The sequence below is a fragment of the Staurois parvus genome, unplaced genomic scaffold, assembly GCF_062004578.1.
Source record: "Staurois parvus isolate SC_StPar_1 unplaced genomic scaffold, SC_StPar_1.0 ptg001493l, whole genome shotgun sequence".
In the NCBI taxonomy this organism is placed as follows: domain Eukaryota; kingdom Metazoa; phylum Chordata; class Amphibia; order Anura; family Ranidae; genus Staurois; species Staurois parvus.
In genome coordinates, this window is record NW_028319289.1 from 316,779 (window position 1) to 329,696 (window position 12,918).

The 12,918-nt window shown below is 47.4% G+C and overlaps 1 protein-coding gene across 1 annotated transcript in view; it reads left to right on the plus strand.

Moving 5' to 3' along the window:
• The window catches only part of ATP2C2 (ATPase secretory pathway Ca2+ transporting 2), an 83,733-nt gene that overhangs the window by 37,760 nt on the left and 33,055 nt on the right, over positions 1–12,918 (plus strand). Inside the window, exon 8 of the mRNA XM_089662584.1 lies at positions 10,913–11,062. Coding sequence (XP_089518710.1) covers positions 10,913–11,062 — 150 coding nt within the window. The remainder of the gene's footprint in view (positions 1–10,912; positions 11,063–12,918) is intronic.

The following is a 12,918-nucleotide window of genomic DNA, read 5'->3' on the forward strand; positions in this document are numbered from 1 at the left end:
TTATTATTATTATTATTATTATTATACAGTATTTATAAAGCGCCGATAGTTCACTCAGCGCTGTACATTACAAAGGGGGACAGAACATGTGACAGAACAATACCAATACAATGCAAAACATGAGGGGATTGAGGGCCCTGCTCTTTCGAGGTTACAATCTAGGAGGGAGGGGATGGTGGCACAGGAGGAGATAGCTGTGGGGGATGGAGTGGTAGGAAGAGTGGAGGAGGTCGGAAGTTAGCAGGGGGTGGGGTAGGCTTCCCTGAAGAGATGGGTTTTCAGGGTGCACCTAAAGGAGAGGAGAGTAGGTGATAATCTGATGGGTTGGGGAAGGGAGTTCCAGAGGATGGGTGACACCCTGGAGAAGTCCTGGAGGCGGGCATGGGAGGAGGAGACCAGGGAACTAAAGAGAAGGAGGTCTTGTGAGGAGCGGAGTGTGCATGTTGGGCGGTACTTGGATATTAGGTCAGTGATGTAGTTCGGGGCAGTATGGTGGACAGCTTTGTACGTCAGTGTTAGGATTTTGAATTTGATCCGTTGCGCAATCGGAAGCCAGTGGAGGGATTGGCAGAGGGGGGTGGCGGAAACGGAGCGGTTGGTGAGGTGGATGACTCTGGCAGCCGTATTCAGGATCGACTGAAGCGGAGATAGCCAGTGGCAAGGCAGGCCAGTGAGGAGGGAGTTGCAGTAGTTGAGTCGTGATATGATGAGGGAGTGGATGAGCTGTTTAGTGATTTCTGGGGTTAGGAATGTGCGGATTTTGGCGATGTTGCGGAGGTGGAGTCTGCACATATAGGTGAACTGTTCTGGAAAATCTCCTGGATCAATCTACTCCACTTCCAGTGTCCAGTGTGTATAGCACGCCTTGCTGCCCCCCTCAAACCAGGGTAGTCTTATAGAAAAAAAAAAGAGGGCGCACTGGCCTAGTGCATTATCTTTAAACACCATTTATGAAGAGAAAAATAGGTTATCATACTCTCAATCCAATAAAAAAAATACATGGTCATCATAAATATCCACATGTAGAGCCTCCAGAACCAATGTACATGCTTCTTATAGGCTGTGAAGATGTCACATGGGTCTGAAAATTCCGACGCATTTCGAGGGACATCCCCTCTTCATCAGAGCTAAATAGTTCAGCTCTGATGAAGAGGGGATGTCCCTCGAAACACATCAGCTTTTACAGACCAGTGTGGCATCTTCCCAGCATATAAGACGCATGTACAGAGGTTCTGGAGGTTCTCCATGTGGATATTTATGACAAGCATGTCCTTTTTATTAATGAATTCATACACACCTACAGACAGGTCCTCTTTAAATGCTGGATTCTGACATTCAATCTCTCCCAGCTTGGCAGCATCAGCTGAGGTTGGTTTTGTGTCACTACAAAGGACCATATTGTCTGGACAATGTGATATCACAGAAGGTTTTGTAGTGAACAGATCTCTGATAAGGATGCTTTGCGTAATTCGGCCTCTCATTGTTCTCTGTATTCTGCTCACCTGGTCATTTGGTGTATTGTGCTCACCTGGTCATTTGGTGTATTGTGCTCACCTGGTCATTAGGTGTATTGTGCTCACCTGGTCATTAGGTGTATTGTGCTCACCTGGTCATTGGGTGTATTGTGCTCACCTGGTCATTGGGTGTATTGTGCTCACCTGGTCATTGGGTGTATTGTGCTCACCTGGTCATTGGGTGTATTGTGCTCACCTGGTCATTGGGTGTATTGTGCTCACCTGGTCATTGGGTGTATTGTGCTCACCTGGTCATTGGGTGTATTGTGCTCACCTGGTCATTGGGTGTATTGTGCTCACCTGGTCATTGGGTGTATTGTGCTCACCTGGTCATTATGTGTTTTGTGCTTCCCTGTACAGATTGTTAATTACCCCCCCAGAGCCAAACTAGCAGAACCAGTGACACAATCAGATTTGTTTTGGGTTGCACCGCCCGTGTCTAAGCCTGGGGTCACCCAATAGCAGTGGGAAAGGACTTGCCACCTTCCTCCTAGTCCCTGGGGCGTTTCATATCCATTTCTTCACATATTATATGGTTTATTGTTAGCCGCGTGGACATTCCTCTTATGGAGGGAATTTTTTGTTGTGCATTTACAATTGTTCTCAAATTCTTCTCCACACTTAGCGATGGAGGATCTTTTATGTTTGAAACTGACAGGACTGACTTTTCCAGTTCCCTTTTGTGAAACGGCTTTGAGGCTGGGATTAGTAAACGAGCAATACCACCTTGGTTACTGAACCCAACTATGTGAAAGAGGAAGAATTTACCTTTCAGTAGTTTTTGTCAGAATACAAATATGTAGCAGAATAAATATGGATGATGTGCTGTGTATTGGGTGAGAATATGACATTGGGAAATTGAAAAGTACAGGTTTGGGTTTACAGGTAAGGTATGGATTCTACAAAAGTCAATGGGAAGAAGAGGGGTTGAAGGGTAAAGTCCCAACCCGGGTTAGGAAGATCACCAAGGATCAGCAAGGTAAGGTGAAAGATGGGGGCTTAGGAAAGGTGGGTTAAGGGCTGGTTATTGGGTATGAGCATGGATCAGGTAGGGAGGGGGGAGGGTGTATAGGTAAAAAGGTTTGGAGGTGGTACTGGAGAATAGGGGGGAAGAGGAATATAAAGAACAAGTGTAGGGGGGTTCAGAGTAGGTAGGGAGAGGTAGGTCACAGAAGTCCAATGGTTAAAGCCTGGTACACACATACTGAAATTTGGCTGGTTTAGCAGGAACCGGCTGAATTTCAAGACATCTGTTCAACAGAAGCAGATCTAATGACCAGCTTCAGTCGACCTGTCCTGCTGGGAAGCAAGCATTCAATCCACGCTTGCGCTCAAGAACAAAAAAAAACTGTACATGTATGCCCAACTTAAGATTCCGCATTCAATACCAACCGGTTGAAGGTTGCAGCCAGGTAGTGCGTAACCCAGGGGGTGGGAGAAGGATTTTTCACACCTGTTCAGAATATTTTACATTGTAGTAAACTGAAGAACCATTTGTTCCACTAAGAGGAATAATATGCCTGCTGTGCACCACACTGAATGTACCTATAAACACTGCAAGCTGCCAATTCAATAGTTGGACAATCCCCTTTTAAATAGATGTTAATATTTGCTTTTCAACTTCCACTTGGCATCTAGTGCTGTGCTAAGCTTCTTATTAACCATTTCTAAGTCCTATTCCTGCTTTCTTCTGCCCAACTGTTTTCCTTGTATGGTAGGTTAGAAACATTCCGCTGATCAAAGTTCTGGTGTCAGGGTTGTCTGATCTCCTCCCTTTGTTGTCAGTGGTATCTGAGGTCCTCCCCTCTGGTGTCAGGGGTATCTGAGGTCCTCCCCTCTGGTGTCAGGGGTATCTGAGGTCCTCCCCTCTGGTGTCAGGGGTATCTGAGGTCCTCCCCTCTGGTGTCAGGGGTATCTGAGGTCCTCCCCTCTGGTGTCAGGGGTTTCTGAGGTCCTCCCCTCTGGTGTCAGGGGTTTCTGAGGTCCTCCCCTCTGGTGTCAGGGGTTTCTGAGGTCCTCCCCTCTGGTGTCAGGGGTTTCTGAGGTCCTCCCCTCTGGTGTCAGGGGTTTCTGAGGTCCTCTCTTCTGGTGTCAGGGGTTTCTGAGGTCCTCCCCTCTGGTGTGAGGTGTATCCGATGTCCTTCTCTCTGGTGTCAGGGGTATCTGAGGTCCTCTCTTCTGGTGTCAGGGGTATCTGAGGTCCTCCCCTCTGGTGTCAGGGGTATCTGAGGTCCTCCCCTCTGGTGTCAGGGGTATCTGAGGTCCTCCCCTCTGGTGTCAGGGGTATCTGAGGTCCTCCCCTCTGGTGTCAGGGGTATCTGAGGTCCTCCCCTCTGGTGTCAGGGGTATCTGAGGTCCTCACTTCTGGTGTCAGGGGTATCTGAGGTCCTCTCTTCTGTTGTCAGGGGTATCTGAGGTCCTCTCCTCTGGTGTAAGGGGTATCTGAGCTCCTTCCCTCTGGTGTTAGGGGTATCTGAGCTCCTCCCCTTTGGGGTCTGGGGTGTCATATCTCCTCCCATTTGGTGTTGGGTGTCATAGCTCCTCCCCTCTTGTGTCAGGGGTGTCTGAGCTCCTCCCCTCTGGTGCCTGGGGTGTCTGAGCTCTTCCCCTCTGGTGCCTGGGATGTCTGAGCTCCTCCCCTCTGGTGCCTGGGTTGTCTGATCTCCTCCCCTCTGATGGCAGGGTGTCTGAGCTCCGTTCCTTTGGTATCAGGTGTTTCTCCGCATCTCCCTGCTGGTGTCAAGGGTGTCTGAGATCCTCCTCTCTGTTGGCCATCTCTTTGAAACATCCTGAAAGATAGTCTACCAGAAAGAAAAGTTTATTGGATTCACAGGTTGGGTTCCAGGATTCCCCTTGGAATAATTCACCATTGGATATAGACTTGTATCCTATATAGAAATGGTTGTTTTATATACAGTATACTGCTTCTATAAAGAGAGGTATTATCAATACGTTTTGTACTGAAGAGTAGTCTATGAGCCAGACCATTCTGACTGAGTTGTTTTTATGGAGCTGTATGATTGTTTAACAAACATTTAGGGACTTGGAGATGTTTGCTGGATTTACGTTGTTTCATTGTACTGTGTGTGAGCGGACGGGAGCCTAAATCGAACACTGCTGTTTCCTTGCGGAGCAGGTACGTATGCATAGTATCCATCGTATGCATTGGGGTTGATGTGCAAAATCTGGTGCAGCTGTGCATGGTAGCCAATCAGATTCTAACTTCAGCTTGTTCAATTAGGGCTCGTTCACACTAGGCTGTTTTGCCAACGCTTGCCAAACGCCCCTATAGCGTTTGGCAAGCGTTGGTCCGGCGTTTGCGGAGCGTTTTTTAACGCTCGGCAAACGCTCCGCAAACGCCGCATGCGCGGTTTAGCGGCGGTTGCTAGGCGTTTGCCGAGCGTTAATAACGCCCCACAAACGCCTATAATGCAGTTTGAGTGGTGTTACCGCTCCGCAAACGCCCCGCAACCGCGTCGCAACCGCACCGCAAACACCGGCCGGGCGTTTGCGGAGCGGCACCATAGACGAGAATAGGAGGCTTCAAAGCCTCCTGACTCGTCCAGAGGCGTCCATTTTGCCGCGACGCAACGCGACGCGATGCAAACGCTCCCGTTAGAACAGCACCATGTGCTGTAATGTGCAGAATTGGCAGAGGCGTTTGGGAAGCGGTAAAAACGCTTCCCAAACGCCTCTCTGCCGCCTGCACACAAGGCTAGTGTGAACGTAGCCTTAAGCTTTGCCAATAAAATCTGAAAGCTGATTGGTTTTCTGTGCAGAGCTGCACCAGATTTTGCACTCTCCAGTTTTAGTAAATCATCCCAACATTATCCATTACATACATTGTATCCACATCTTGAAACTTGTTGAAGGAAAAATACATTTTTAGTTGTTCAGTTTTTTCATTATCTGAATGTTCCTTGAGAGTTTTTCATAAAAACATTTTAAATTCATTAAAGATTTTAGTGAGATTTCTGGTATTTTCCAATAATTATGGGCCCCCTACAATGGCTGACATCACACAAAACCGGGTCCAAGTACAGCACATGAAAAGCACTGCATTCCCTGCAGACAAGCTCTTGCAATTCATACAGGACAGATACAGAATATTTTAAAGGGAACATCTAGTGCGGCTGCACACTGTGATCCATCTGCCTGATGTTACCTGAATCTTCTCATCACTATGACTCACCTGGATGGAGTTCATCCCACCTCCACCCCCTGCATCTATGTTACGGTATCTGATCACACGGTGAGATTTGCTTCATGATTACTCTACATCCCGCGTCTCATTCAGGGGTCACCTGATACCGGCGGGAACAGTAAACCCAATTTCCAGACATCAATGTGTCACTGTCACTTGACCACCCAGAGACATGGCGGTGAAAGGGTTAAAATTCCCCATAACCGAGCGTTGCTCAAAGGCTCCCTGGAAACAGGAGAGCAAGGAAAAGGCCAAACAATGGAGCTCTCAGTTCCTTCATCTGATGCTGAGGTTATTTTTGGAAAGTGGTTCTGCAGAGTTTAGGAACTCTTTTATCTCGGCACGGAGGGAAAGGCACATTTTTCAGCATGAGATCAGAGACCGGCCACACACATGAGTTGGATCACATGGCTGTAGAGAAATGTGTCAGGGCAACCAGCTGTTCCAGCTAACGAGCAGTGATCGGAATTCTGCGTCCCCATGTTTAATAATGGGGGCTTCTGGGGAAGATAGCTATGGTAGAAGTCATCATGAATTAGAAGAGGAACAGCGTAAAATTGAAATTCCTGTAGTATATGGAATAACGAATCCAGTTAATGTGGCCCCATACAGGATTGCGCCCTATGCAGCTGCATAACTGATCCATAGCCAAGCTCTGCTTTTCCTATACTGCGTACCCCTTACTCATTCATGTTTGTGGGGAGGCAGAATCCCTGCCCACAGACCTCCACAACCAACAGGCCGAGGTTGTAGGGAAGAGGCCCTTCAACATGGGGACAAGGTGTTTTGTCTTTGAGGTTCTCCCTTAGCATAGTACCCTTCCCATATTGAGGGCATGTGGTCTAGTATGGTTCCACCTCTTGTCTGGTTGCCTGCCAGGCTGCATTCATGGTCAGATAAGGCCTTGTTCACAGGGAGCGATTACATCTGTGCCCCATGCAGGACTGTATACCAGTACAGGAATGCGCAAATGTTGGGTGCATTCCTGTGCCAGCAGTTCAGTTGTCTATTGGGATGCAGTGGCTATGGGGACACACTTCATACCAGACCTAGAAGGTATGGTGTTTAATTTGGAGGGGATCCCACAGTTTTTGTGTGGGTAAGTGTGGTCCTCCATTATTGTCTACAGTATATCGTCTAGGACAATGGTTTCCAAACTGTGGCCCGGGGACCGGATGCGGCCCTTTGCTTGTCTTTATCTGGCCCTTGAGGCACTACTCCAGCCACTGATGTAGGGCATTATTCCCCCCACTGACACCAACAAAAGGGCACTATTCCTCCCAATGACACCAGCGATGGATCACTATTCTTCCCAATAGTACCAATAATGGGACACCATTCCTTCCATTGATACCAATGATGGGCACTTTTTTCCCCACTGACACCAACAACAGGGCACTATTCCTCCCAATGACACCAGCGATTGATTACTATTCTTCCCACTAGTACCAATGATGGGACACTGTTCCTTCCATTGATGCACATGATGGAGCACTATTCTTTCCATTGATACCAATGATGGGGCAGTATTCCTTCCATTGATACTAATGATGGAGCACTATTCTCCCCACTGACACCAACAACACGGCACTATTCCTCCCAATGACACCAGCAATGGATCACTATTCTTCCCACTAGTACCAATGATGGGACACTATTCCTTCCATTGATACCAATGATGGGGCACTATTCTCCCCACTGACACCAACAACAGGGCACTATTCCTCCCAATGACAACAGCGATGAATCACTATTCTTCCCACTAGTATCAATGATGGGACACTATTCCTTCCATTGATACACATGATGGGGCACTTTGTTCCCCACTGACACCAACAACAGGGCACCATTCCTCCCAAGGACAACAGCGATGGATCACTATTCTTCCCACTATTACCAAGGATGGGACACTATTCCTTCCATTGTTACACATGGTGGGGCACTATTCCTTCCATTGATACTAATGGTGGGGCACTATTCTCCCCACTAACACCAACAACAGGGCACCATTCCTCCCAATGACAACAGCGATGGATCACTATTCTTCCCACTATTACCAATGATGGGACACTATTCCTTCCATTGATACCAATGATGGGGCACCATTCTCCCCACTGACACCAACAAAAGGGCACTATTGCTCCCAATGACACCAGCGATGGATCACTATTCTTCCCACTAGTGCCAATGATGGGACACTATTCCTTCCATTGATACACATGATGGGACACTATTCCTTCCATTGATACACATGATGGTGCACTATTCCTTCCATTGATACACATGATGGTGCACTATTCCTTCCATTGATACCAATGATGGTGCACTATTCCTTCCATTGATACACATGATGGTGCACTATTCCTTCCATTGATACCAATGATGGGGCACTATTCTCTCCACTGACACCAACAACAGGGCACTATTCCTCTCAATGACACCAGCGATAAGTCACTGTTCTTTTCACTAGTACCAATGATGGGGCGCTATTCCTTTCACTGATATCAAGGATGGCGCATTGTTTACTCCGAGGGCATTTTCTACTTACACAGGCCACAGTCCGGCCCCCTCAAAGTCTGAAGGGCAGTATAATGGCCCTTTGTTTGGAAAGCTTGGAGACTTCTGATCCAGGGTAAGATTCTGGTATAGATGAAGGGAATTCCTGGCCACGTAAAGACAGAAGGAAGTGGACAATGGAGAACTTTGGCATCCAAACTTTCATTAAGTTTGTGAATTTGTTCTGAGTCTGAGCCCAGCATTCGACTCATCACCAATGTCTAACCTCCATCATTATAAAAAATAGAAGTGGTGCTCATCCTGCAGCTTCTGCAATCAAACAATGGTGCATTGTTCAGAGTTAACCAGCGAAGGATGTGTAGAAGTTTTGTTTTCTTTCTGAACAGATTATCTGAGTCTTGTTACAGCTCATATTTCAGCTGACATTTGTTTAGCAGTTTTGGGATAACTTCACTAAATAAGCTGTTTGCATCCTCTTCCTCATTTCTGTATTATTTTACACTTTATGGTTGTGTGCGCTCAGGTGACATCCTTGCTGATACCCGTGTGCGCTCGGGTGACATCCTCGCTGATACCCGTGTGCGCTCAGGTGACATCCTCACTGTTACTTGTGTGCGCTCAGGTGACATCCTCGCTGATACCTGTGTACGCTCGGGTGACATCCTCGCTGATACCCATGTGCGCTCGGGTGACATCCTCTCTGATACCCGTGTATGCTCGGGTGACATCCTCTCTGATACCCGTGTGCGCTCGGGTGACATCCTCGCTGATACCAGTGTACGCTCGGGTGACATCCTCGCTGATACCCGTGTGCGCTCGGGTGACATCCTTTCTGATACCCGTGTGCGCTCGGGTGACATCCTCTCTGATATCCGTGTGCGCTCGGGTGACATCCTCGCTGATACCAGTGTACGCTTGGGTGACATCCTCGCTGATACTCAGGTGACATCCTTGCTGATACCTATGTGCGCTCGGGTGACATCCTCGCTGATACCCATGTACACTCAGGTGACATCCTCACTGATACCCGTGTACGCTCAGGTGACATCCTCGCTGAAACCGGTGTGCGCTCAGGTAACATCCTCGCTGATATCCGTGTGCGCTTGGGTGACATCCTCGCTGAAACCGGTGTGCGCTCAGGTAACATCCTCTCTGATATCCGTGTGCGCTTGGGTGACATCCTCGCTGATACCTGTGTGCACTTGGGTGACATCCTCGCTGATACCCGTGTGAGCTCGGGTGACATCCTCGCTGATACCCGTGTATGCTTGGGTGAGATTCACACTGACACCTGGGAGGGTTCAGGCGAGATCCGCACTGATACCTGGTTGGGTTCAGGTGAGATCCGCACTGTTACCTGTGTTCCCCCCAAAGATCACCTTCAGCTGTCCCTTAGAAAGCCTCATTCAGCCCAAAATGGCCACTCCCATAGTTCAAGGGACTGCCTGGTATTTTTATACGCATATCACATTTTTGGTATTTCTTCTTGCACCTATTGCTATGGGGAGTTCTTTACATGTTATTTTTAGTTTGCTCTTTGATCATCTTTCTGTTTTGTGAAGGAGGTTTAACCTTTCACTGATATGTTTTGCCTTTATTGGCTGAGTCCTTCTTCATCATAAAAGCAGATGACGGGTCACACAAATGGGATTCTCACATGTGATCCTCACATTTGTACAGATTCTCAGAGAGTTTGTTTGTTCTGGGTGGTTCTGGATTATCCGGTGTTTACCCTCCTTGTCATCTGTAAATCCCATGCAAACCCCCCCCCCCCCCCCCCCCCGACTGATGCAATTGAACTTCACAAACAGGGAAATACACAGCTGAAATACATCTATAATATGTAATATGATACATGTTCTGTCTTTATTCTATTTTATTTTGTTCTATTATTTTCTATTCTATTCTTTTTATGTTCTATTCTATTCTGTTTTATTTTACTCTTTTCTATTCTATTTCATTCTATTCTTTTTGAATTTTGAAAGACAGCATATTCTTACTGTTCTATTCAAAATTCAAATTTCAGAAGGTGGCTATATTCTTTCTATTTTATTCTATTCTTTTCTATTCTATTCTTGCATTTTCTATTCTGTTCTTTTTTTATTTTATCATTTTATGTTCAAGACTATTCTTTTCTATTCTGTTCTGTTTTTTTATTTTAATTACATTCTATTTGAAATTCAGAAGATGGCTATATTCGAACACTAGTACACACAGCCTTTGAAGAGAATTAACAGTAATATGTTTACAGTTCAAATTTGTTTTCAAATTTGATTTAGTTTTCGAATCAGTTTCAAATTAGTTTAAAATTCGATTCAATTTGAATTATTTAAGACACAATTTTTTTTCATTATTTTGTATTGATTTAAATTATTTACTATCCTAATTTGGAAATTAGTATATATCCGAATCTCCAAATACAAAACATTTTGACCGAATTTTGATTCGGAATGAAACGAATTGCACAGGTCTAATAATATTATTCCTGTGTTTCCTGAAATGGTTAACTCGTATTTCCTGTAATAGGACTTTATTTTCTGTAATATTCCTGTATTTCCTGTATTTGTGTGTGTTTAGATGGATTGTCTTGTATCTCATTTTAAAGTATTTTTTTCTTGGTGTTACCGACCATCATTTTGATATTTGTACAAACTGGAAATTTTCTTTTGTTTTTCAGACGACGGATCTTTTGGTGGATGAATCCAGTTTCACGGGTGAGACAGAGCCATGCAGTAAGACCCATGGGTCTGTGGATGAAGCCAGTGGATTGGCAACGCTCAGCAACATTGTGTTCATGGGGACGCTTGTCCGATATGGCAAAGGAAAGGTGATTGTGTATGGGGGATATTAAACAATATATAAAGCCAAAACTTTGTTGTTGTTTTTTTGTAGGGAAATGTTGATGTAAATATTTCATTTTGTGTGTACCTCTTTGGGGAGGTTACCCCTGACTTCCTGTTCTGGAGAGATGGCAGGTAGAGAGAGAGAACCTCTGGATAGTGAGAGGGATTCCCCTCTTAAACACCAGAACAGGTGACCCCATTGAAAGTTTTCCCCTCTATGACTCTTCAGGTGACAACCTCAGAATTGGATTTCCCACTACTTTCTGTCTCAGTGACACCAAGACATAGAAGTGTGAATCTTTCCAGTGGGACATGGACAGCAAAAAACACCTGATAGGATTTCTAACTCCATACAAAAAAGAAAATATTGTTAGATACACGTTGATGTCTCCAGGAGACTTGAGGACTGTGTGAGGTCTGTGGGCTGTGTGTGTGGTCTGAGGGCTGTGTGTGTGGTCTGAGAGCTGTGTGTGGGGTCTGTGGGCTGTGTGTGTGTGGTCTGAGGGCTGTGTGTGTGTGGTCTGAGGGCTGTGTGTGTGTGGTCTGAGGGCTGTGTGTGTGTGGTCTGAGGGCTGTGTGTGTGTGGTCTGAGGGCTGTGTGTGTGGTCTGAGGGCTGTGTGTGTGGTCTGTGGGCTGTGTGTGTGGTCTGGGGGCTGTGTGTGTGGTCTAAGGCCTGTGTGTGGGCTGTGTGTATGGTCTGAGGGCTGTGTGTGGGCTGTGTGTGTGGTCTGAGGGCTGTGTGTGTGGTCTGAGGGCTGTGTGTGGGGTCTGTGGGCTGTGTGTGGGCTGTGTGTGGGGTCTATGGGCTGTGTGTGGGCTGTGTGTGTGGTCTAAGGGCTGTGTGAGGGCTGTGTGTGTGGTCTGAGGGCTGTGTGTGGGGTCTGTGGGCTGTGTGTGGGCTGTGTGTGGGGTCTGTGGGCTGTGTGTGGGGTCTGTGGGCTGTGTGTGGGGTCTGTGGGCTGTCTGTGGGGTCTGTGGGCTGTGTGTGTGTGGTCTGAGGGCTGTGTGTGTGGTCTGAGGGCTGTGTGTGTGGTCTGAGGGCTGTGTGTGTGGTCTGAGGGCTGTGTGTGGGCTGTGTGTGTGGTCTGAGGGCTGTGTGTGTGGTCTGAGAGCTGTGTGTGGGGTCTGTGGGCTGTGTGTGTGTGGTCTGAGGGCTGTGTGTGTGTGGTCTGAGGGCTGTGTGTGGGGTCTGTGGGCTGTGTGTGTGGTCTGGGGGCTGTGTGTGTGGTCTAAGGGCTGTGTGTGGGCTGTGTGTATGGTCTGAGGGCTGTGTGTGGGCTGTGTGTGTGGTCTGAGGGCTGTGTGTGTGGTCTAAGGGCTGTGTGTGGGCTGTGTGTGTGGTCTGAGGGCTGTGTGTGGGGTCTGTGGGCTGTGTGTGGGCTGTGTGTGGGGTCTGTGGGCTGTGTGTGGGCTGTGTGTGGGGTCTGAGGGCTGTGTGTGGGGTCTGAGGGCTGTGTGTGGGGTCTGTGGGCTGTGTGTGTGGGGTCTGTGGGCTGTGTGTGTGGGGTCTGTGGGCTGTGTGTGTGGGGTCTGTGGGCTGTGTGTGTGTGGTCTGAGGGCTGTGTGTGTGGTCTGAGGGCTGTGTGTGTGGTCTGAGGGCTGTGTGTGGGCTGTGTGTGGGGTCTGAGGGCTGTGTGTGTGGTCTGAGGGCTGTGTGTGTGGTCTGAGGGCTGTGTATGTGGTGTGTGTGGTCAGAGCCCATCTCCAATATCATCTGATTTTTAGTGAAGCTTCCACGGTGTATATACTGTATACCTGTTCAGCTCTGTGTATCTATGGAAGCTCTGCCCACAATAATCATTATTTATGAGAAGCCTAGACCTCACACAGCCCTGGGCT